This window comes from Nomascus leucogenys, chromosome 6 (genome assembly GCF_006542625.1).
Source record: "Nomascus leucogenys isolate Asia chromosome 6, Asia_NLE_v1, whole genome shotgun sequence".
Classification (NCBI taxonomy): domain Eukaryota; kingdom Metazoa; phylum Chordata; class Mammalia; order Primates; family Hylobatidae; genus Nomascus; species Nomascus leucogenys.
The window spans coordinates 37801374-37828388 of record NC_044386.1 but is presented as its reverse complement, the minus strand read 5'-3'; the positions used below and the strand labels follow the sequence as shown (position 1 = coordinate 37828388).

Here is a 27015-nt window from a genome sequence, read left to right as displayed (position 1 = left end):
TCTCAACATTTTGGGAGGCCAAGGCAGACAGATCACGAGGTCAAGAGATGGAGACCATCCTGGCCAACACGGTGAAACCCCGTCTCTACTAAAAATACAAAAATTAGCTGGGCATGGTGGTGCACGCCTATTGTCCCAGCTACTCAGGAGGCTGAGGCAGGAGAATCGCTTGAACCCAGGAGGTAGAGGTTGCAGTGAGGCGAGATCGTGCCATTGCACTCCAGCCTGGCGATAAGCAAGACTCCGTCTCGGAAAAAAAAAAAAAAATCCTTTGAAAAGTCAAGGTAAAAGACAGACATTTCATCAGTAGATTCACAATAAAGGAAAAGAAGCCCTTCAAGTAGAAGTTTCTTATTAATCTTTTCAAAGAACAAACTTTTGGCTTTATTACTCCCAACTAGCAAATATTCATATTTATATTCTATTTCATTTGTTTCTGTTTAAGGATTCCAAGAGAAAGAGAGAGAGAGAGATTAAGATTAATAAGTAAAAGACAATGCCCATCAGTCAATGAATGAGTGGATAAAGAAACTGTGGTATATATATACAACAGAATACTACTCAGCCATAAAAAGGAATTAATTAATGGCATTTGCAGCAACCTGGATGAGACTGGAGACTATTATTTTAAGTGAAGTAACTCAGGAATTGAAAACCAAACATTGTGCCAGGTGCGGTAGCTACGCCTGTAATCCCAGCACTTTGGGAGGCCGAGGCAGGCAGATCACCAGGTCAGGAGTTCAAGACCATCCTGGCCAACATAGTGAAACCCCATCTCTACTAAAAATACAAAAATTAGCCGGTCGTGGCGGTGTGCACATGTAGTCCCAGCTACTCAGGAGGCTGAGGCAGGAGAATTGCTTGAATGCTTGAACCCAGGAGGCAGAGATTGCAGTGAGCTGAGATCATGCCACTGCACTCCAGCTTGGGCAACAGAGAGAGACTCCGTCTCAAAAAAAAGAAAAAGGAAAGAAAGAAAACCAAACATTGTATGTTCTCACTCACAAGTGGGAGCTAAGCTATGAGGATGCAAAGGCATAAGACTGATGCAATGGACTTTGGGGACTCAGAGAGAAAGGGTGGGAAGGGGGTAAAGGGTAAAAGACTACAAATTGGGTGCAGTGTATACTGCTTGAGTGATGGGTGCATCAAAATCTCACAATCACCATTAAAGAACTTACTCATGTAACCAAACACCATCTGTTCCCCCAAAAACCTATGGAAATTTTAAAAAAAATAAAATAAAAATTAAATTAAATTAAAAAATAAGACAAAGACAGACAAACCGATTATTTTTAATGGACACGAGACATGGACAGCCATTTCTCCAAAGAATATAACCAATGGCCAACAAACATATGAAAACAAGCTTAACATTATTAGTCATTAGAAAAAAATATAAAAATAGGCCGAGCACAGTGGCTCGCGCCTATAATCCTAGCACTCCGGGAGGCCAAGATGGGTGGATTGCCTGAGTTCAGGACTTCGAGACCAGCCTGGCCAACATGGTGAAACCCTGTCTCTACTAAAAATACAAAAAATTAGCAGGGTGTGTTGGCACACACCTGTAGTCCCATCTACTCAGGAGGATGAGGCACAAGAATCACATGAACCTGGGATGCAGAGGTTGCAGTGAGCCAAGATGGCACCACTGCATTCCAGCCTGGGCAACAGAGTGAGACTCTGCCTCCAAAAAATATATATATATATCACTATACGCTCACCACTATGGCTGATGCTATCAAGTGTTAGTAAGGACATAAAGTAATCTTGACTTACCAGATTATGCTAGAGATGTAAATCAGTACAACCACTTGGAAGGCTGGCAGCCTCCACTAAATCTAAATGTATGTATACCCAATGTATGAATACCCAATTACTCAGAAATTTCACAATAGGTGTATTCCCAAAGGGAGAAATATATATGTGTGTGTGTGTGTGTGTGTGTGTGTGTGTGTGTACTAGGGCTTTCCTCATATAGCACAGAGCAACTGATTTAAGGAAAAATGCTACTATACTAAGCATTCTGATTTAGGAAAAATGTATCCCTGCAGCTCGGCCTATTCATTTGCTGAGCAAACTTATATTGCAAGTGAGATGGAAGCCAGAGTAGTTTTAGGGTGGTGCAGCATGCAGAAGCTATTATTCAGATGTGTCTTTCCGAACAGAATAAGATGCAAAGCATTTAAGGAAGTTGATTGATTGTGGTACATCCTGAGTAAGTGAACTCTAAAGAATATCCTAACGGTCTTCATCTAAAGAGAGTTCCCTGGCCTATTCTAATTTGCACCTGAAAGTTTTAAATTGCAATGAAATTGACCTCACTGAATGGGAACATTACCAACTAGAGAAGGCGGAGGGCTTATTCAAGTCGCTCCTAAAACTTGAACAGGATCATGTCAGACTTACAGGAAAGAAAGGCCAACACATGGGCCATATGGTGAGTGTTATTTATCTTGATTCCTTCTCTTCCACTTAATTTTCTCATCTTAAATTATATACAACTGATGCCACTCACTCTGACAATGCATTTCCCCAACAAGCCACCGTAAATCTTCTCCACATCTGGCCACTGGGTTTCCAATAAGAGAGTATCCTTCATTGCAAGTGTACACTACATTTTTCCCCACAGGAAACATTGTACCTTCATCCTAAACGAAAGTAAAAGATGGAAAAGGAAAGAGTTTGTCTATTTTGCATTAACAAAATGTTTCTTTACATATATTTGGTCTATAAATAATAATCATCAGGCAAGCTACATTTAATTAGCTGATTCAGAAAAGTGTCTATAAAAACATTTTCCTCATATAGTCAATAACACTAGCACCACCATTAATTGAAATAAAACTATTAATACCACTGTCTATAATGTATTGATTGCTCCCAAAATACCAAGGACTATATTAAGCATTCTACTAAAATTACATTCTATTAAAACTATTTGGACACTGTCCAAATAATTTCTTTTCCTTTAACTTTTAGGAAAAATCAGTTCTTTATTGGATTTGGAGAACATCTTTGTCAGTCAACTCTTCATATTAAGGTATTACCAGGCCGGGCATGGTGGCTCATGCCTGTAATTCTAGCACTTTGGGAGGCCAAGGCAGGTGGATCACCTGAGGTCAGGAGTTCGAGACCAGCCTGGCCAACATAGCGAAACCCTGCATCTAACAAAAATCAGCAGGGCATGGTGGTGCATGCCTGTAGTCCCAGCTACTCAAGAGGCTGAGACATGAGAATCACTTGAACCCGGGGGACGGAGGTTGCAGTGAGGCAAGATAGTGCCACTGCATGCCAGCCTGGGTGACAGAGCAAGACGCTGTCTCTCTCTCTCTAAAAAAAAAAAAAAAAAAAAAAAAAGGTATTATGAGCTGTTCATTGACAATACTGCCTGCAAAATGTCAGCATGAACACCCAGAAATTTTCCAATCCTATTAATATGTTCATGAAAGTTTAAGTTTCTTGCTGATAACTTTTAGGGGAAGCATAATGTTGATCTTCTCCCATCCTACCCTCCTACTCCACACTATATGTATGGAATGATGCTGGGGCTGGGTCAGATTCAAGAGCATTTCACTAACCTATAATGGCAGGAAGCGAGCTTTCATGGTGAAGCAAGGAGGAATTTGAAGTCTGAGCCTGGGGGTGGATGAAGGGTAATCACACTCATTCGGGGTCTCTCTTTCCTTACCCTGCTCATTCTCTTCCACCCAAGGCGATGGTGAAAAACTCAAGCCTGGGAGAGGGCTTGGAGCTCAGGCCTTGACCACCTCTGCTCTAGGGATTAGAACAAGATTTCCTGGTATCTCCTTCCCATTGTCAGTATGCGCTTCCTGGCCCACTCTGGCTCTGTCATGGAAGTTAGTAGGAAACAGAATGGGCCAGGCTGATGCTGAGGTTTGAGGGAAATGGGGAAGAGCACATGTTCTGTTTCGACTTATGATCCTATTCCTGCCTCCACCTTGCAAAAACAAAACTAAACAAAAACTTTCATATGAGGAAGTCTTATTCAGCAGTGCACAAACACGGCCGTATATCATAATCACTTGTAGAAATTACAAAATAGACTCTTAGGCTGTACTCCCAACCTATCAAATCAGAAAATGTGGAGGACGAGGGAGAAAGAGCCATCTCTAATTTTAAGTTCCCTGAGTAATTCGGATGCAGCCAGTCCATAGAGCAATATTTGGGACTCTTGGCTCTGAAAACAACACCACACGCACTGCAATTGGGGACGGCAGCCTCATGGTTTGCTAATATGCATGAGTTTGCTTGGCCTATTCTCTGAGCATATGTTCCATTCAGGAACTCCAAGAATTATGGTAACTGTGGTAGGACAGAATGGGTGGTAGAGATGCTAGGTTCATTTTCTCTGTCTCTCTCTCTACACAAACACACACACACACACACGTGCATGAACACACAACTTTCATCTCCCAGTAGTGCCTACATTTGGGGAAACCTCAGTGAATTTTCAGTGAATGCATGTTCAAGGGCCTGGGATTTGAAAAGCAAAATCCCTCGTGAGGAAAGCAGCACTGGTAACATGGAGACAGTCCTCATGAACAATATCCTTGTGAGCCATGAAGGGGCACCACTGGGGCTTCAGGCTAAAGCCTCGTCATAAAGACTGAGAGCAGCACTAACTAAAATGTCCCAAAAGCCAAGAACAACAAAAGTCCCCAGAATGACAAATGGCAGATGACTACTCTTCTTTCCTGAAGAGGAAAGTTCAGTTGCTCAAAGTAGAATGATCCATATCTCACTAGACACTAGTTAACTGTCTTATTGACTCCTGGAATAAACCTAATACTTCATCCCAGGGCCTACAGTTATGAGGGGAAAAAAATGTCAGTGGCAAAAATAAGAGAAGTTCTGTAAGTTAAAGAGCAAGCTTGTAGATTCCTAGTTTGGTGTTTAGAGTGGCAATGTTTAGTAGCCCTCTGGCATGATTACATTTTTGATTCACTGTGTGGCAGTATTGATTTCCCACACCATAGAAGATACACTGCCTTCTGCAGAATTCAAATCACCTTGGGCTAAAGAAAAAATCACACACTAAAACCCTCACCATTAAAACTAAAATGCACATATAAAATATTTTTGGCACGGCTTCACCATGGAGGAAGAAAATAGGTTACGAGCTCAGCAGAGAGATTGAAGTTAGAGCATTATAAAGGAAAAAAATATCTTTCATAACCAACTTGAACATATCCATCTTTCAAGGCAGGAGGTGATGGACAGAATTCTGTTGGAACCAAAGACAAAGGAAAGCAATGTGGTTCAAGCAACCTGGAAGGAAAAAAAAAATGTAATTAATGTGATTGATTTCCACAGTATAATAATTATTTTGCATTACATTGGATTTCTCCTTTGTATCTGAAGGAACTCCATTCATTTAAGTACATTGGTGTAATATTTTTGTCATTCTTAGAACCAAATATCTGCTTACATCCTGTGGTAGAAAACTCAAACATAAACTCAAGCTAACAAAAGACAGTGATTTAAATAGCTGCCGGGTCAGTAGTATGAAAAACAAACAGAGGGAGGCAGGAGCCAAGATGGCCGAATAGGAACAGCTCCAGTCTACAGCTCTCAGCATGAGTGACGCAGAAGACGGGTGATTTCTGCATTTCCATCTGAGGTACTGGGTTCATCTCACTAGGGAGTGCCAGACAGTGGGCACAGGACAGTGGGTGCAGTGCACTGTGCGCGAGCCGAAGCAGGGCGAGGCATCGCCTCACTTGGGAAGCGCAAGGGGTCAGGGAGTTCCTTTTCCTGGTCAAAGAAAGGGGTGACAGACGAGACCTGGGAAATCGGGTCACTCCCACCCTAATACTGCACTTTTCCAACGGGCTTAAAAAACGGCACACCAGGTGATTATATCCCGCATCTGGCTCAGAGGGTGCTGCGCCCACAGAGTCTCACTGATTGCTAGCACAGCACTCTGAGATTAAACTGCAAGGCGGCAGCGTGGCTGGGGGAGGGGCGCCCGCCATTGCCCAGGCTTGATTAGGTAAACAAAGCAGCCAGGAAGCTCGAACTGGGTGGAGCCCACAACAGCTCAAGGAGGCCTGCCTGCCTCTGTAGGCTCCACCTCTGGGGGCAGGGCACAGACAAACAAAAAGACAGCAGTAACCTCTGCAGACTTAAATGTCCCTGTCTGACAGCTTTGAAGACAGTAGTGTTACTCCCAGCATGCAGCTGGAGATCTGAGAACAGGCAGACTGCCTCCTCAAGTGGGTCCCTGACCCCCGAGCAGCCTAACTGGGACACACCCCCCAGTAGGGGCAGACTGACACCTCACATGGCTGGGTACTCCTCTGAGACAAAACTTCCAGAGGAGCAATCAAACAGCAGCATTTGCAGTTCATGAAAATCTGCTGTTCTGCAGCCACTGCTGCTGACACCCAGGCAAACAGGGTCTGGAGTGGACCTCTAGCAAACTCCAACAGACCTGCAGCTGAGGGTCCTGTCTGTTACAAGGAAAACTAACAAACAGAAAGGATATCCACACCAAAAACCCATCTGTACATCACCATCATCAAAGATCAAAAGTAGATACAACCACAAAGAAGGGGAAAAAACAGAGCAGAAAAACTGGAAACTCTAAAAAGCAGAGCACCTCTCCACCCCCAAAGGAACACAGTTCCTCACCAGCAGTGGAACAAAGCTGGATGGAGAATGACTTTGACGAGTTGAGAGAACAAGGCTTCAGATGATCAAACTACTCCGAGCTACAGGAGGAAATTCAAGCCAAAGGCAAAGGAGTTAAAAACTTTGAAAAAGAATTAGATGAATGTATAACTAGAATAACCAATACAGAGAAGTGCCTGAAGGAGCTGATGGAGCTGAAAGCCAAGGCTCGAGAACTACGTGAAGAATGCAGAAGCCTCAGGAGCCAATGCAATCAACTGGAAGAAAGGGTATCAGTGATGGAAGATGAAATGAATGAAATGAAGCGAGAAGGGAAGTCTAGAGAAAAAAGAATAAAAAGAAATGAACAAAGCCTCCAAGAAATATGGGACTAAGTGAAAAGACCAAATCTACGTCTGATTGGTGTACCTGAAAGTGACGGTGAGAATGGAACCAAGTTGGAAAACACTCTGCAGGATATTATCCAGGAGAACTTCCCCAATCTAGCAAGGCAGGCCAACGTTCAGATTCAGGAAATACAGAGAACGCCACAAAGATACTCCTTGAGAAGAGCAACTCCAAGACACATAATTGTCAGATTCACCGAAGTTAAAATGAAGGAAAAAATGTTAAGGGCAGCCAGAGAGAAAGGTCAGGTTACCCACAAAGGGAAGCCCATCAGACTAACAGCTGATCTCTCGGCAGAAACTCTACAACCCAGAAGAGAGTGGGGGCCAATATTCAACATTCTTAAAGAAAAGAATTTTCAACCCAGAAATTCATATCCCGCCAAACTAAGATTCATAAGTGAAGGAGAAATAAAATACTTTACAGACAAGCAAATGCTGAGTGATTTTGTCACCACCAGGCCTGCCCTACAAGAGCTCCTGAAGGAAGCACTAAACATGGAAAGGAACAACTGGTACCAGCCACTGCAAAATCATGCCAAATTGTAACGACCATCGAGACTAGGAAGAAACTGCATCAACTAACGAGCAAAATAACCAACTAACATCATAATGACAGGATCAAATTCACACATAACAATATTAATTTTAAATGTAAATGGACGAAATGCTACAATTAAAAGACACAGACTGGCAAATTGGATAAAGAGTCAAGACCCATCAGTGTGCTGTATTCAGGAAACCCATCTCACATGCAGAGACACACATAGGCTCAAAATAAAAGGATGGAGGAAGATCTACCAAGCAAATGGAAAACAAAAAAAGGCAGGGGTTGCAATCCTAGTCTCTGATAAAACAGACTTTAAACCAACAAAGATCAAAAGAGACAAAGAAGGCCATTACACAATGGTAAAGGGATCAATTCAACAAGAAGAGCTAACTATCCTAAATATATATGCACCCAATACAGGAGCACCCAGATTCATAAAGCAAGTCCTGAGTGACTTACAAAGAGACTTAGACTCCTACACAATAATAATGGGAGACTTTAACACCCCACTGTCAACATTAGACAGACCAATGAGACAGAAAGTTAACAAACATATCCAGGAATTGAACTCAGCTCTGCTCCAAGCAGACCTAATAGACATCTACAGATCTCTCCACCCCAAATCAACAGAATATACATTTTTTTCAGCACCACACCACACCTATTCCAAAATTGACCACATAGTTGGAAGTAAAGCTCTCCTCAGCAAATGTAAAAGAACAGAAATTATAACAAACTGTCTCTCAGACCATAGTGCAATCAAACTAGAACTCAGAATTAAGAAACTCACTCAAAACCACTCAACTACATGGAAACTGAACAACCTGTTCCTGAATGACTACTGGGTACATAATGAAATCAAGGCAGAAATAAAGATGTTCTTTGAAACCAATGAGAACAAAGACACAACATACCAGAATCTCCGGGACACATTCAAAGCAGTGTGTAGAGGGAAATTTATAGCACTAAATGCCCACAAGAGAAAGCAGGAAAATCTAAAATTGACACCCTAACATAAGAATTAAGAGACCCAGAGAAGCAAGAGCAAACACATTCAAAAGCTAGCAGAAGGCAGCAAGTAACTAAAATTAGAGCAGAATTGAAGGAAATAGAGACACAAAAAACCCTTCAAAAAAATCAATGAATCCAGGAGCTGGTTTTTTAAAAAGATCAACAAAATTGACTGACCGCTAGCACGACTAATAAAGAAGAAAAGAGAGAAGAATCAGATAGATGCAATAAAAAATGATAAAGGAGATATCATCACCGATCCCACAGAAATACAATCTACCATCAGAGAATACTACAAACACCTCTATGCAAATAAACTAGAAAATCTAGAAGAAATGGATAAATTCCTTGACACTTACACCCTCCCAAGACTAAACCAGGAAGAAGTTGAATCTCTGAATAGACCAACAACAGGCTCTGAAATTGTGGCAATAATCAATAGCTTACCAACCAAAAAGAGTCCAGGACCAGATGGATTCACAGCCAAATTCTACCAGAGGTACAAGGAGGAATTGGTACCATTCCTTCTGAAACTATTCCAATCAATAGAAAAAGAGGGAATCCTCCCTAACTCATTTTATGAGGCCAGCATCGTCCTGATACCAAAGCCAGGCAGAGACACGACCAAAAAAGAGAATTTTAGACCAATATCCTTGATGAACATTGATGCAAAAATCCTCAATAAAATACCAGCAAACCAAATCCAGCAGCACATCAAAAAGCTTATTCACCATGATCAAGTCGGCTTCATCCCTGGGATGCTAGGCTGGTTCAACATATGCAAATCAATAAATGTAATCCAGCATATAAACAGAATCAAAGACAAAAACCACATGATTATCTCAATAGATGCAGAAAAGCACTTTGACAAAATTCAACAACCTTCACGCTAAAAACTCTCAATAAATTAGGTATTGATGGGACATATCTTAAAATAATAAAAGCTATCTATGACAAACCCACAGCCAATATCATACTGAATGGGCAAAAACTGGAAGCATTCCCTTTGACAATGGGCACAAGACAGGGATGCCCTCTCTCCCCACTCCTATTCAACATAGTGTTGGAAGTTCTGGCCAGGGCAATTAGGCAGGAGAAGGAAATAAAGGGTATTCAGTTGGGAAAAGAGGAAGTCAAATTGTCCCTCTTTGCAGATGACATGATTGCATATCTAGAAAACCCCATTGCCTCAGCCCAAAATCCCCTTAAGCTGATAAGCAACTTCAGCAAAGTCTCAGGATACAAAATCAATGTACTAAAATCACAAGCATTCTTATACACCAATAACAGACAAACAGAGAGCCAAATCATGAGTGAACTACCATTCACAATTGCTTCAAAGAGAATAAAATACCTAGGAATCCAACTTACAAGGGATGTGAAGGACCTCTTCAAGGAGAACTACAAACCTCTGCTCAATGAAATAAAAGAGGATACAAACAAATGGAAGAACATTCCATGCTCATGGGTTGGAAGAATCACTATCGTGAAAATGGCCAGACTGCCCAAGGTAATTTATAAATTCAATGCCATCCCCATCAAGCTACCAATGACTTTCTTCACAGAATTGGAAAAAACTACTTTAAAGTTCATATGGAACCAAAAAAGAGCCCACATCGCCAAGTCAATCCTAAGCCAAAAGAACAAAGCTGGAGGCATCAAGCTACCTGACTTCAAACTATACTACAAGGCTACAGTAACCAAAACAGCATGGTACTGGTACCAAAACAGAGATATAGATCAATGGAACAGAACAGAGCCCTCAGAAATAATGCCGCATATCTACAACTATCTGATCTTTGACAAACCTGACAAAAACAAGCAATGGGGAAAGGATTCCCTATTTAATAAATGGTGCTGGGAAAACTGGCTAGTCATATGCAGAAAGCTGAAACTGGATCCCTTCCTTACACCTTATACAAAAATTAATTCAAGATGGATTAAAGACTGAAATGTTAGACATAAAAACTCTAGAAGAAAACCTAGGCATTACCATTCAGGACATAGGCATGGGCAAGGACTTCATGTCTAAAACACGAAAAGCAATGGCAACAAAAGCCAAAATTGACAAATGGGATCTAATTAAACTAAAGAGCTTCTGCACAGCAAAAGAAACTATCATCAGAGTGAACAGGTAACCTACAAAATGGGAGAAAATTTTCACAACCTACTCATCTGACAAAGGGCTAATATCCAGAATCTACAATGAACTCAAACAAATTTACAAGAAAAAAACAAACAACCCCATCAAAAAGTGGGTGAAGGACATGAACAGACACTTCTCAAAAGAAGACATTTATGCAGCCAAAAAACACATGCAGAAATGCTCATCATCACTGGCTATCAGAGAAATGCAAATCAAAACCACAATGAGATACTATCTCACACCAGTTAGAATGGCCATCATTCAAAAGTCAGGAAACAACAGGTGCTGGAGAGGATGTGGAGAAATAGGAACACTTTTACACTGTTGGTGGGACTGTAAACTAGTTCAACCATTATGGAAGTCAGTGTGGCGATTCCTCAGGGATCTAGAACTAGAAATACCATTTGACCCAGCCATCCCATTACTGGGTATATACCCAAAGGACTATAAATCATGCTGCTATAAAGACACATGCACACATATGTTTATTGTGGCACTATTCACAATAGCAAAGACTTGGAACCAACCCAAATGTCCAACAACAATAGACTGGATTAAGAAAATGTGGCACATATACACCATGGAATACTATGCAGCCATAAAAAATGATGAGTTCATGTCCTTTGTAGGGACATGGATGAAACTGGAAATCATCATTCTCAGTAAACTATCGCAAGGACAAAAAACCAAACACCGCATGTTCTCACTCATAGGTGGGAATTGAACAATGAGAACTCATGGACACAGGAAGGGGAACATCACACTCTGGGGACTGTTGTGGGGTGGGCGAGGGGGGAGGGATAGCATTAGGAGATACACCTAATGCTAAATGACGAGTTAATGGGTGCAGCACACCAACATGGCACATGGACACAAATGTAACAAACCTGCACATTGTGCACATGTACCCTAGAACTTAAAGTACAATAATAAAAAAAAGGAAATAAAAACAAACAGAAAGAATGAAAAGAAAAAGAAAGTCTTAGGCCAACATACTACTTTCTGCTTTCTAGAGGTCACCTGTTTCAAAACCTATTTTTCTTCTTGCCGTTTGGTTCTGAAATTCGTTTAATACAGAATTAATTCTGTATTGAAAATAAGGTATTGGGCAAGATGCGACAGCTCATGCCTGTAATCCCAGCACTTTGGGAGGACAGGGCAGGCAGAGAGACTGAGGTCAGGAGTTCTGAGACCAGCCTGGCCTACAAGGTGAAACCCCATCTCTACTAAAACTATAAAAATTAGCCGGGCACAGTGGTGCACATCTGTAATCCCAGCTACTTAGGAGGCTGAGGCAGGAGAATCTCCTGAGCTTGGGAGGTGGAGATTGCAGTGAGCTGAGATCCCACCACTGTACTCCCGCCTGGGTGACACAGTGAGACTCCATCTCAAATAAAAAAAAAAAAAAGAAGAAGGTAATTAGAGTTAGTGACCCCGAAAGAGAGGTAACACAAAATTACAACTACCTTTTACTAAGCATTTACTGTGTGTCAGGCACCGTGGCAGTTGCTCTGCATATGTGCATTATCTCAATTCATACAGCAACACCATGAGATACATGGAAAAAACAATGGCACAGAAAGTTCAAATAACTTGTCCAAGATTATGAACTAATAAATACCAAAGCTGGATTTACGTCTAGTCAATTAGGCTCCTACAATTGTGCACCTTCTACCTCTCACAAGGCAATAGAGAAATAAGAAGTCTTAGTGTCTACATCTTTTTCTGAACGTGTATAACTGAAAGCACATTATTTGGTGAAAGCAAGTTTAAGTAAGGCTTGGAATAAGAATCTTAAGCCTAAAAGGAAGATGGGAGAACAGAAGTCCTAATATCATCCCACAAGTGCCAATCCTGACACTTTACCATCACTATGACCATCTCTTGGGGGAGCCTGTAATAAAGATAATGATAATGATGACATCTGTCATTAAACAATGGTTTTCAAGACTGCCTCTAAGGTCAAAATAACACTAATATTATCTCCACTCCAGAGACACAAAATCTGAGAGAAAGCAGTACAAACGGAGTGTGGCCTCCTTCTCAGCTGAGTTCCTTATAATCTTGCCACACTTTGAGAAAACTGTGGAAAGTTTAATTTTCCTATTCGTACTGAGAAAGAAGATACTTCCCCTCCCCTGAGCACCAAGAGTGAAAAATCTCTTCAATGCCTTTCTTAGGATGTACCTCTCCTCCTAGCTTTATGTCGAAAAGCAGGAAAAATGCATCCTCTCAGCGATCTCCTCCCAGACCCTCATCCTCCCAGAAACATGTGCACCACAGCCAGCATCCTCTTCCCACCATAATTCACATGCTTGCCAGCTTCCTCAGTCAACAGATACTGATTAATGCCAGATTACAAGGCACCAAAGAGTTAGGAATAAGGCTTCCCACCTTATTCTTTTTTCTTTATTCACCCTATGCTTCTACCAGATACCCAAACACCTCATCTCTTTCTTCAAGTCACATGACCTTCAAATTATCATACTAGAACATTTTGCCAAGTCCAGTCAGCAAAAATTACTAAGGACGATGTAAAACAGTAGGGTGTGGCATAAAGAATTCTGACCCAGGGCTATGATTCATCAACTGAGCATTTTTGAGATGGCTTTTGCAGGGTCTTGACAAATGGAAAGTTAATGCCAGGCTACTGGGTTCACCCACCAAGATATTCTCCATCTCAAGCAACTGGCTCTATGCTTAATCCAAAAAATAAATGAGTAAGAATGGTATATCTTAAAAGTAATACTAACTCTAATGAATGCTTAGTAATCACTTTGGGTGCTTAATCTCATTTAATTCTGACAATAACAATAAACAGATAATCTTAATATCAGTTTACCTGCTATTATCATGCTAATTTTAGAGATGTGGCCAGTAACTTGCCCAAGGTCACACAGCAAGTCGGTGGCCAAAACGAATGAGAATGATCGTATCCACTCAGCAGGACTACTCCCAATTACCCAGCCTTTCGTAACACTTGTTTCAGGAAAACCTGAAGCACACAGAGCAAGCTCCTTCAACTCACCCTAGTGCTAAGGTACAAAGCAGTCCCTGGTAAAAGTAGCCATTTAACTTCTAAATCTCTCGACAGCAGCGATCATGTGTTCCACGCCAACTGCAGACGGTACTGTGTTCTATGCAACTGCCAGGGGGTCGGGTCTCCATTACCTCAAGTGCTCCAGCTCCTCATCTTCGCATTGTGTGCTTTCTGTCGTTTCTCCAATGCAGGATCTCCCACCCCCACTGGGAGATGGGTTATTGCATTCACGGCTTCTTGTTTTCTTCCCTTGGACACAGGGGCTCCAAGAGGACCAGCAACTCCAACCTCCATCAACCCCTCCTATAAGATGAGAAAGAGGTTGATCAATAAGTTCTTAAAGAGGGCTTGGGAACTTAGTGCTATGCTTCCTGCTAACAAGTTAATTGGAGGAAGAGATCCTTCTGGATATTGATTACCTTCACTCTTCATTGAGGTTTGCTACAATGTTCAGAATGGCTCTACATACAGACTAGGAATGTCCAAATTAAGATTGCATTAGTGAACCTCTTGCAATAATATCCTTAATTTGTTGATTATTTTACAACTGTTTCAAAGCACTTTTACGTACATTGTATCATTTATTTACTTCTCACAACAGTGAATGGAGGTGGGCAGGAAATATGACCATTCTATTTAATTAGACAGCAGGAGAGGGTGCTTCCATTTTAACAGATAAGAGGAAATCCAAGCCACAAAGGAATGAATCACAGTCGTAGAGTTTTAATTACCAGAACAGACCACTTGGAGAGACATTTGGGGATAAGGATGCCTTTGTAATGCTTGTATATAAGCCTCTATAGTTCAGTCTTATATTTATTCATTTATCGTTCATTTAGTGACTTCTATGAATCAAGCCTTTTGTCAAGCTCTGGGAATAAAGAAAGGAATCAAACAGCCCTGACCTTAAGTAATGAGCATTCTAGAAGAGACAGACATGTAAATAAATATAGAAACAAAAGTATATAGATCGTAGTCATACTTTGACTACTCATAAAGTTAATTTCACATAGCCCTGTACTAAGTGCTTGAAGAACCATATACACTGTAGAGCACACAGCAGATGTTCAACAAATATTTGTGAGTGATTGATAGTACATCATACAGAATAGAAATAGAAATGTTTCAAAGAGCATGCCATCAGAAAGGTTAGGCAATGCAAATATACAAGTTCCACAGACCTTTGTTACAGCAAAACCTTATTGAGATAATTACAGAGGATGAAGGTGTTTTCTTCATAACTCTATTCTAACAGAGAATGGGAAGTGGAGGGCACAGTGGGGCTGTTAGTTCAGATGGATAAATAGAGATAACAGCTAAGAGCCTTAACCACAGTAGCTATAATCTGGAAGTAGGAAAGGGAAGGAGGATTCTAAATTCATTTGAGACTTCATCTCTTCATACACAAAGAAGCATCTCAAGGAGCAAAGAAACAGGGTAATTCCCTTTCAATGTGTACAGGGTGACTAGAGAAAATTCACCCCACTGACCTGCTTCATTCCCTACGAGGACTCCTTGCTCACACGCCACACCAAATGTGTACGGTTTGCAATGGCACAGACAATGGGTCCCCTCAACAGTAGCCAAACCACCATTTTGACAAGGCCGGCAATGACAGGGGTCAAATTCATCCAGATACTCTTCAAGAGCCCGTTTCAGGTATAGTTTTTTCACAGAGGCACAAGGTACTTCCTTTACCAGCTCATACAAAGGTGTCAGCTATAGAGATAAAGACATTATAGTCAGTAATCAGGGATTTAGGCAAGAATACTTTGCTTTTCATGTTTAGGCGCGACTCTCATTAAAACAAAATCAAAAGCCACTGGTAAGTTTGTTACAATTGTTTCTTATGCAAATACAAAAGAAAGCAGTGCACTCTCTTTGCAACAAAATCAAGACAAACGTAGGGAAAATTAGGGTCAGATGGGGGAGGAATTTTTTATATATCTTTTGTGCATGCATAAGATTTTTTTTAAAAAAGAAAAAAAACCAGGCCAGGCGCAATGACTCACGCCTGCAATGCCAGCACTTTGGGAGGCTGCGGCAGGGGGGATCACCTGAGGTCGGGAGTTCGAGACCAGCCTGACCAACATGGAGAAACCCCATCTCTACTAAAAACACAAAATTAGCCGGGTGTGGTGGCACATGCCTGTAATCCCAGCTACTCAGGAGGCTGAGGCAGGAGAATCACTTGAACCCGGGAGGCGGAGGTTGCGCTGAGTCAAGATCATGCCATTGCACTCCAGCCTGGGCAACAAGAGCAAAACTCCATCTCAAAATAAAATAAAAAATAAAAAATAAAAAATAAAATAAAATAAAATAAAATAAAATGAAAAAGACATTCATTTTCTAGTTACAGCAAAGAAGCAAGTGAAATTAAATTCAGAATTAAATTTCCTAACTGAGAGATTTAACATCTCTTAGTGGAAATCATAGATTCTTTCCTCATGGAGAAATTTAAAACAGGTAAACATTATTATTCTGTGTTGGCTATTTCAGAAGAAAAGCAACTTTGAAACCACGGATGTGCTGACTCAACTTTAACAGTTTGCTCTCCCAGGAACAGAAACGTCTCTGCTTTGTAGCATTTGCCAGTTTCTGCAGTGTAGCTACTCTCACCATAGCCAATTTCAGGCTGCCACCATGATGCCTGAACTGGGAAGAGATATGCACCATTGGTTCCTGAGAGCCCAAGCTCTTGCGAACACAATGGCTTTGCATAGTCATATACCTGTACCTGCATAGTGCCTTTTCTTTCTCTGTTCCTTTTTTGCCCTGCTAAAAAGTTAGCACAAATATGATAACTTATAGTCCTATGTAGAAAAGTACATGGAGACTGTTAAAGAACATGTGTCTTTCTCTAATCAATAATTTAATCTAATCAAGAGTTTCTAAAGATTTGTGCGGAATGCTGACGATGAATATAGGCCATTTTGAATATTAACAGATGGTCCTTTAAGATAAGACTTTCTAGGAAAACTTCACCCTCCCTCCCTCACCCGTATTTGAAAGCCAATGGGCACTTTATGGGTGTTAGGAGGGGACTTGAGGACCTATTGCAATTTTTGAGTTTATAAAATGTATCTCTGAAAATCAGGTTTTGCTTGGGACATTGACTTTCATGCAGGAAATAGATCATAGAATCGGTTCTGCTATAATGTTTGTTTTGATAAGGTGAATTTGTTCCATTGAGATTGATATACTGAAAATTTTGAATATAGCACAGATTTGAGATTTTCTTATGTATAACTATGTCCACATGAAGCACAGGGTGAACACAAAATGCTTCACACAGCTGAAACAAGCCACATAGGAATATACAAAACTCATGCATACGCATGTGCGTGGACACACACACACACCCCTCAACATCTATGTCGGTTCATTTCCTGCACTGTAAACTATACTGTTCACATCTGCTGTTACAAATGTCTGTCGGGTTTCTGACTGCTGTCCTTCTACCACTTCATGGTAACTCACAAGCCATAACCCTTCCAGCACCCAGAAAGCTTCAGGTCTTTTTCTAGGTAATGCACCACACTTATTGTAGTATAGATACATTTTTAATAATTTAACATGTATAAAACCATGCAACTATTTTTATTGGCACCTATCTTTTTCATATGAGTGTCACAGATGATATATTTGAGTGCTGTGTCTCTAACCTGATTTTTTTTCTATAAGCCCTTTATTGTGCAATTTTGCATAGCTCGATGATTTTTAGAAACACATACGTTGCGTTATAAAAAAATTGATGATAACAATAAAACATCTTAAAATTCTGCCAGCCAACTTGTTACTATCCTAATTTGTACGACTTCAGGAGCCCACGAGCCATGGCCACACAAAGAAAGGTGATAGGAACATAACAGAAGGCAAACCTACGTGCCTTCCCCGTGCTAGAATCTATAACTCCTCTGAATTAGGGACCAAGGAAGACATAATCAAACTTAGATCAAAAGTTAAAAGTGCAAATTTTGTCATTAATTTCTCTTGGAAATTGCAAGACATTTAACATTTGCAACTAAAATATGAGTATAACACATCTTCTGTTTCTTATTATTATGTGTGCATTCATTTTACTCTACAAAATATAATTGGGATACAGAAAATGCTAATTATAGCCATGTCTGTTTAACCATCTTGATTTAACCACCTTCGTTTTCCTCATGCAAATAAACATGACTGCTTCCTATTGCTTTAAACAAAGTATGACATACCTTTTGTTTTATGACTTCAGGAAGATTAGTCACAGATTCTGCCCAGGAAGAATATCGCCTTTTGTTTCCAGCAGGATTGTCCAGCTCTAGGTAACTAAGGCCAGATATGAAGCCTGCACCTCCCCCTCTGATGAATGGGTTTCCTCTCAACACATTGTTCTGGGTTTCTATACAGAAGAAAGCAAATGAAAAGTGAAAAGTCTACCAAGTATTAAAAAAAATCTATCAAACTGTATGACATCCTGGAAAAAGCCAAACTATGGAAACAGTCAAAAGATAAATTGTGGTCAGAAAGAAGGGAGGGATGAATAGGCAGAACACAAAGGATATTTAAGGCAGTGACACTGTTCTGTATACTACTACAATGGTGGGCACATGTCATTATACATTTGTCAAAAGTCATTAAATGTTCAACATCAAGAGTGAACCCTAATGTAAATTATGGAATTTGGATGACAATGTGTCAATGTAGGTTCATCCATTGTAACAAATGTTCCACTCTGATAGGAGATGTTGATAGTGGGGAAGGCTTTGCCTCTGTGGGAGCAGGGGATATACAGGAACTCTCTGTATTTTGCACGCAATTGTGCTGTGAACTTAAAACTGCTCTAAAAACTAAAACTAAGCTATATTTATTTTATTTTTGGTGATTTTCTTTTTTTTTTTTTTTTTTTTTTTTTTTTTGAGACAGAGTCTCACTCTGTAGCCCAGGCTGGAGTGCAGTGGCATACTCATTGCAACCTCTGCCCCCGGGTTCAAGCAATTCTCATGCCTCAGCCTCCTGAGTAACTGGGACTACAGGTGTGTGCCACCACACCTGGCTAATTTTTGTATTTTTAGTAGAGATGGGGTTTCACCACGTTGGCTAGACTGGTCTCAAACTCCTGGCCTCAAGTCATCTGCCTGCCTCAGCCTCCCAAAGTGTTGGGATTATAGGCGTGAGCCACTGCACCTAGCCAAAACTAAGGTATATTTTTTAAAAAAGAAAAACAACTCTTGCCTGAGAGTAGATGATATTAGGGAATTATTGTTCATGTTCTTTATATTTTTAGTGTGAGTATCACATTATGCAAGATAATGTTCTTCTTAGATGATACATGCATATATTTAGTGATGAAGTGTTATGATATCTGAAACTTACTTCCAAATACTTCAGCAAATATTATAAACACTTTAAATACATAATATATATTTCAAAGAATCAGTCAATATTATAAATATTATATGTACATATATGTAGTAAAATTACAAAATACTAATTGTATATAGGAAATGGGTATATGGGCATTTATTACAACATTCTTATCTATAGGTTTTTAAATTTTCATAATAAAATATTGGAAGGAAAACAGTTTATTGCATCTGGCATACTAACAATGAATAAAATAAGCTGTTAATTAACAGGAATCTATTACTTAACACATGAAAAGTGTTCTGAAAAGTGTGAAATGCTAATGGAAGCTTCTTTTCCATTTATGTGCCTCATAATTTTAGAAATACTTTATCTCCATTTGTAATGGTCATGACAAGAAATTTCCAACCTTGCAGATCAGATTTTGAGTGGTTTTCATTTCCTTGTAATTGTCCAAATTTTGCAATTTCATAAAATAAGCATATTGTACGCATATTCAGAAATCATTAAAGCCTGACAAGTTTTTTTGCTTTTTTATTTTTTATTTATACACAATAATGGTACATATTTATGGGGTGCATGTGATATTTTGATACACGCATAGAATGTTTAATGATCAAATCAGGATATTTTGGATATCCGTCACCTTACCATTTGTTTGTGTTGGGAACATTTCAAATCTTGTCTTCTAGCTATTTTAAAATATACAATAAATTATTGTTAACTATAGCCACTTGACTGTGCTATCAAACACTAGAATTTATTCCTTTTTTTTTTTTTTTTTTTTGAGACAGCCTTGCTCTGTCACTAGGCTGCAGTGCAGTGGCACTATCTCAGCTCACTGCAACCTCTACCTCTCAGGTTCAAGCAATTCTCCTGCCTCAGCCTCCCGAGTAGCTGGGACTACAGGCATGCGCCACCACACCCAGCTAATTTTTGTATTTATAGTAGAGACAGGGTTTCACCTTGTTGGCCAGGATGGTCTCAATCTCTTGACCTCATGATCCACCCACCTCAGCCTGCCGAAGTGCTGGGATTACAGGCCTGAGCCACCACGCGTGGTCAAATTTATTCCTTTTACCTAACTACAGGTTTATACCCATGAAGCAACCTCTCTTCATTGACCCCTCCTCCTCCCCAGCTTCTGATAATTATCATTCTACTCTATCTCCATGAGATCAATTTTTTTAGCTCTCACATATGAGAACATGCAATATTTGACTTTCTGTGACTGTCTATCTTGATAGTTTTAACAAACTTCCTCATCTTCATTGTTAGCTGTGTTTTCAATATATACAGTTACCCTTTTTAATGCAGTGAATCATGTCCCATCCCTGTATTACTGAATCACAATCATCTGAGGGAACTGCAGATTTCTTAGTCCCCATCAAGACCTACAGGAGATTATCTGAGAGAATGAATAACCTTTGGAATCATCATTTTAAGAGAATCCCCCAGGTAAGCGTCATGCATACTAAAGTTTGAGAATCACTGCCTTAGCCAGCACACCTATTTAAGAATTACAGATTCTTTGCTAAGAATGATGGTTTCCAGCTTCATCCACGTCCCTACGAAGGACATGAGCTCATCGTTTTTTATGGCTGCGTAGTATTCCATGGTGTATATGTGCCGCATTTTCTTAATCCAGTTAGCAAGGACAGAAAACCAAACACCGCATGTTCTCACTCATAGGTGGGAATTGAACAATGAGAACCCTTGGACACAGGAAGGGGAACATCACACACTGGGGCCCATAGTGGGGTGGGGAGAGGGGGGAGGGATAGCATTAGGAGATATACCTAATGTCAATGACGAGTTAATGGGTGCAGCACACCAACATGGCACATGTAAACATATGTAACAAACCTGCACGTTGTGCACATGTACCCCAGAACTTAAAGTATAATAAAAAAATAATAATAATAAATAAATATATAAAAAGAATTACAGATTCTACCATTATGATGTTTTTTTAAGGCTTTAGCCTCCCTTTCCATACCCCAGTGAGCTCTCTGTTCCAGCTAACTCTTTTCCCCTAGAAAAGGCAGCCCGATGCAATAGTCAAGACCCCAGACTGTTAAGCCAGATTTTATGCATTTGCATTTCATATCTAATTCTTATTAACTATAATCTTGGGCAACATTTCTGGGCCTCAGTGTCCCTGTCTGTAAAATGAGAATATGAATAATACTTAACACGTAGGTAGGAGGAGTACACTGGTTAATTTTTGTACATCACTTAAAATTGTGCTGGCACATAGTAGGTGCCCTGTGTTTGTTAAATGTGAAATAAAATAAAATTGGTAAGCGGCTTCCAACTGCCAGCCCAGCTGAGGACTGATGTCAACATCTTCTCAAAGCTCTCATTTCCATTTCTATGTTCAGATCTTTCTTTTTCCACTTCACTCAAAAACTTTTCCTCCTCTGACATGTCAACTTCATGAAGACAAGCACTTTCTCTGGCATATTCACGGCTATATCTTGAGTGTCTAAAACAATTCCTGGCACATACCACAGACTCCATAAATAGTTGATGAATGAAGCAAGTGAATGAGTACATAAACCTGGTTTTACTACTCATCTTCCTCCTTCTTGCACTCATCGACCAATATCCCAAGAATCCCTGCTTCTTCACTGAGAACCATGACACATGGGTCAGTGTCCACCTTTGCCATTACCCCAAGAGGATTTAAGCTCTGATACTGCTCAGTCTATGGCCTCACACAATGCACTGCAGTCTCACTTCCATCCCTACCATACTATGGAATCTCTTCCTTTAAAAGCAACTTTCTCTTCAACCTTTATTCTAGATTCATGGGGTACATGTTCAGGTTTGTTACCTGGGTGGATTATGTGATACTGAGCTTTGGAATATGATTGATCCCAACACCTAGGTAGTGAGCGTTAAGTACCCAATAGTTAGTTTTTCAACCCTTGATTCCTCCCTTCCTCCCCTCTCTAGCAGTCCTCAGTGACTATTGTTGCCATTTTTATGTCCATAAGTACCCAACGTTTAACTCCCACTGAAAAGTAAGAACATGCAGTATTTGGTTTCCTGTTCCCGCTTCTGCACAGCAAAGGAAACTATCAATGTGTAACAGACAACCCACAAAATGGGAAAAAATATTTGCAAACTATGCATCTGATAAAAGTCTAATATTCAGAATCTGTAAGGAACTTAAACAACTTAACAACTAAAAAATAAATAACGCCATTAAAAATGGACAAAAGACATGAACAGACACTTCTCAAAAGTAGCAACTAAGTCTTAATCACCAAATCCAGTGAACATTTTTAGGTCCTTATCTTCACTCTGTTGACCTCACTCCTCCTTTACTTTCCATCTCTTGTTTTTTAATTCTGCCAAATGTTTCCTTCTCCATTCTTCTTTATTGTCTACAACTTTACTTAGGTAATCTTTTATTTCATCACTCCATGTATTAAATCTTTTAATGGAACCCAATAGCCATCAGAATGAAATCCAAACTCCTTAACGTGGTACCTTCACAGTCTAGATCAGTTTACCCTTTCGGTCCTTCTTCAATCACCCAAAGACTAGCATACCACCTTCCCCCCGTCTCCACTGCCAACCAGCATGCACCAAAAACCTGACCTCCACGGAGTAGCCATGTCAACAAGTGAAACTGAACCGTCTCTTGATATTGACACTTGTCTAGGCTTGTTTGCCAATCATCATAAGGGAGAAAAGTGCTGCACACTGATAACACATTTATAATACAGAGGAGATAACCTGGTGAACTCCCTATTCTGTGTGATGTCTCACTACCTTGACACATGAAAGAGAGAGCAGAGACAAAAATTACCAAATAGATTTTTTAAAACACAAAGTAGAACACCTGATAAAGCCTCAAAAGCCTTTGGAGATCAAGAATTAACAACAGAAGAGTGGAGTAGAGGTTAGGCTTGTAATTATTCACAATAGCAAAGACATGGAATCAACCTCAATGCCCATCGATGATAGACTGGATAAAGAAAGTGTGGTGCATATACACCATAGAATACTATGGAGCCTTAAAAGAAGAATAAGATCATGTCCTTTGCAGGGACATGGATGGAGCTGGAAGCCATTATTCTTAGCAAATTAAAGCAAGAAAAGAAAACTAAACGTTGAGTGTTTTCACATATATGCAGGAGCTAAATGATGAGAATACATGGAAATAGACAGGGGAACAACACACACTGGTACCTTTTGGAGAGTGGAGAGTGGGAGGAGGGAGATCAGGAAAAAAATAACTAGTGGGTACTAGGCTTAATACCTGGGTGACAAAATAATCTGTACAACAAAGCCCCATGACACAAGTTTACCTACATAACTTCATGTGTACCCCTGAACTTAAAAGTCAAAAAAAAAAGAAGTTAAGCTTGCAATGCAAATTGCTCTTTCTTCATTTACCTGAAGCACCTTTTAAAGCGTTTTCCAGTTCCTTACATCCATGACTTGAAAATTTAACGATAAAATTCCAACCTGAGGATTTACATTTCTTTTCTTCGACTGAACTAAAATCTGGGGGAAAAAATGTAAAAGAGACATGCTTAATTTCCGCATTCCTTGAAGATCTTCAGATATGAGAGCAGAGATAAGAGGTTGTTTGCTGCTACTATGGCCATCTAATCAAGAGTGACATGATATGAACATTTTCAAGTGCTCTAGAAGAGTCAAAGATCAGAAAAAATTGACTTTTGTTATTTTCCTTCTATCAGCTTCAGAGAGGAGGCAGAAGGGATTTCTACATAAAAAGGTGCAGGGAGTAGAAATTGAACACCCCAAAGAATGACATCTTTCACCCATTAACAGTCAGCTTCTTAGGCATAAGATAAATCAATAAAAGTAGGAGCATGACAGCTTCTTCCAGCAAATCTAGTTAAGGCTCCCAAAGCTGGCTTCCGTTTCCACAGGAATTAACTCCTAAAATTCAAGTTCTACTGGTTAAATCTCTCCATCTTTAACATCTGTGACTTCCAACATCTCCTTCCTATGACTTGTACCCTTAGAATGTGATCATTTCTACTCATTATCAAGGGGAGTTTTGTTTTTTTTTTTTTTGGCCAATGCATTTTTTAAAAGTAGGATGGAAAATACTAAAATGTACAAATATATTTTCTCATTTTACTAACTATATTGCAATAACCTTAATGTTTCTTAAAGAACAATTATTTGGGGCATACACTATATCCCAGAGATTATCATTATATTTAAATAAAAATTTTAGGAAAAACATAAACTGCTCAAGAGTAAAATTTTTACTGAAAAATATAATTTTACCAGCTTGGAATGTTTTTTTAATCCTCTCCATTTCTTTTAAGTGCAATAAAAAGAAGTAAAACTGAATTTAGATCAAACTACTTGCTGGATTAATTCTCCAAAGAAATAGTGTCCTTGTCTTTGCTACAAAAACCTGTACTTGTGCACTCATTTCCAACCTATAAGATTTGAAAAGATCAAATTCTAGTTAAATTTTATGTGGTAGAGAACTTAAAAAAAAATAACCCTATGGAAATGAAAAAAATATTATAGTTTACCCATTTAAAAAGCTAAAAGACTTCCTCTGAATCTTATGTAAGAGATCTTATTCTTCTCTAAGGTTGTAACAGGATCTTTTCTGAAGAGAAAGACCTTGAAGAGGGGATTTGGAATAGAGACGGAAATGCGGGCATCAGCTAAAAGACAAAGTTAGGAAAAAAAAGGTTTGACTTGGAACATTAGTAAGCCAAGGCTAGTCTCTGAAGAGGAGGAGTGGATGTTAAGCCACCACCATCCCTGCCCATATCTAGACAGATAGTGAGGACCCTTCTCTCAATATGAAATTAACAAAGCTTTAATTCAGGGGCATGTCCTGATTCTAACCAAAATCAGGCAATTTTTGCAGTGACATAGCATAAGGAATAAGCTAAACTGACTTTGAGGCCATTTAGACCCAGCCTTAAATACCCTCCTTGCAATCTTCATGACCTTGGATAAGTCTCATAATAGCACTGAGTCTCTATTTCTCACTGTGGGACAGAGATTATAATGCCCATCTCATTGGGTAGTAGTAAGGATTATTACTAATACATGTAACTCACTTGTCATGAGGAAGGTATCCCATCAATTTAAGCTATTGTTACAAGTATTAAGTAGTAAACAAACTTACGATATTCAGAGCAGCTTTTTTTTAAAAGAATGTGAGGGTAAAAAACAAAGGTAAATGAAATACTTATTTAAACATTTTGATTTCTGAAATATTACTAAATTCCTCATTTAGTTTTTATTGAGAAATGCTGTTTAGTTTGAGAAAGTGGAAAGTTTAAAAAGCATTCTAAAAACCCAGCCAATACCCTCTAGAGATAGCCAATAATGATAATGATTTAGCTCAAGGTACTATGCAAAAGAGTAGACAGATTTTTCTTAAATCATGTAAGATTTTAAGTAGAGAATAATACATTCTTGCAATTTTGGAGTCCTTTGCAATTTAAATCTCTGTCAAATTTTAAAGCTCAAAAGCTTACATTAACTACATGTTATTTCCCCCATTAAAATCCCACAAATGCTTTTAGACAACAAATTTTTTAATACTGTACCATTTTGTTTTAATTTTTCTGAGTCCACATAAAACAGAACTCTGTATTCTCCTCCTAACGACCCAGATTGCAGATAATGTGTCCCGTACTGGTCAATTAATCTTCGGTAGGCACTGTAGTCATACAGAGAGGGGAGGTGGGAAAGCTCCTTCCAGAAAGGCTCAGCAAGTTGTAAGAATTCTGGATTGTTATTAATGAACTGAGCCACTTCAACTGTGTTCTCAACAACCAGCAATTGGTAACTCTGTGGAAAGAAGAAACAGTACAAGGAGTTTTAGGTAACTCTATGGAAAGAAGAAAGAGTACAAGGAGTTTTAGGTGGAAGATAAAAAGGCAATGGAAATAGCTCTCTGTTCAATACCTTCATCAACTCTCATCTCCAATCAACCAAGACTACATGAATTTTTATTTTTGACGCACGATGAGCACTCCTATGGGCCCACTTACTGGATTCAATCAGGAATATTTGGAGTCTCAAACAGTAATAATATCTGAGTAATGGCCGGGCAAGGTGGCTCACTCCTATAATCTCAGCACTTTGGGAGGCTGAGGCAGGCAGAGCACTTGAGACCAGCCTGGCCAACATGAGGAAACCCTGTCTCTACTAAAAATACAAAAATTATCCTGCCATGGTGGTACATGCCTGTAATCCCAGCTACTCAAGTGGCTGAGGTAGAAGAATCTCTTGAACCCAGGAGGCAGTGATTGAAGTGAGTCATGATCACACCACTGCACTCCAGCCTGGGTAACAGAGTGAGAGCCCATATCAAAAAAAAAAAAAAAAGTCTGAGTAATGCTATGTTAAGCCACCATCCTCTCCCACATCTGGACAGATAGTGAGGACCCTTCTCTCAATATGAAATCAACAAAGCATTAATTCAGGGTTCAGGATTAATTCAGGAAAATTCAGCTTTGTCCTGCCTCAGCCACTTGAGTAGCTGGGATTACAGGCATGCGCCACCATGCCCAGATAATTTTTGTATTTTTAGTAGAGGTACGGTTTCATCATGTTGGCCAGGCTGGTCTTGAACTCCTGACCTCAAGTGGTCTGCTTGCCTCAGCCTCCAAAAGTGCTGAGATTACAGGTGAAGAAATTATATGATAATTTCTTATATAAACACCAAAACCCCAGGACCAAGTTGCTATGTCATCTTCAACTAGAAAAAGAGAATTAATCCATTAACTGATAAATATAAGTATATAAAATAATGTGTCCCTATGGTCCACATCTTGACAATGACTTGTAGGTATTATTTATCTCCCATGCTAGGGTATTTGCAGGTGAAGCTACTTTA

At 39.6% G+C, this 27015-nt stretch overlaps 1 protein-coding gene across 1 annotated transcript in view; it reads right to left on the bottom strand.

The window, feature by feature from the left end:
• Positions 1-27015, bottom strand: part of C7 (complement C7) — an 82462-nt gene that overhangs the window by 16911 nt on the left and 38536 nt on the right. Inside the window, exons 8-14 of the mRNA XM_003274385.3 lie at positions 25721-25964; positions 23556-23666; positions 18011-18177; positions 15281-15509; positions 13922-14093; positions 5205-5292; positions 2519-2651 (exon numbers count right to left, since the gene is read on the bottom strand). Of these exons, the coding sequence (XP_003274433.1) occupies positions 2519-2651; positions 5205-5292; positions 13922-14093; positions 15281-15509; positions 18011-18177; positions 23556-23666; positions 25721-25964 (1144 nt within the window). The remainder of the gene's footprint in view (positions 1-2518; positions 2652-5204; positions 5293-13921; positions 14094-15280; positions 15510-18010; positions 18178-23555; positions 23667-25720; positions 25965-27015) is intronic.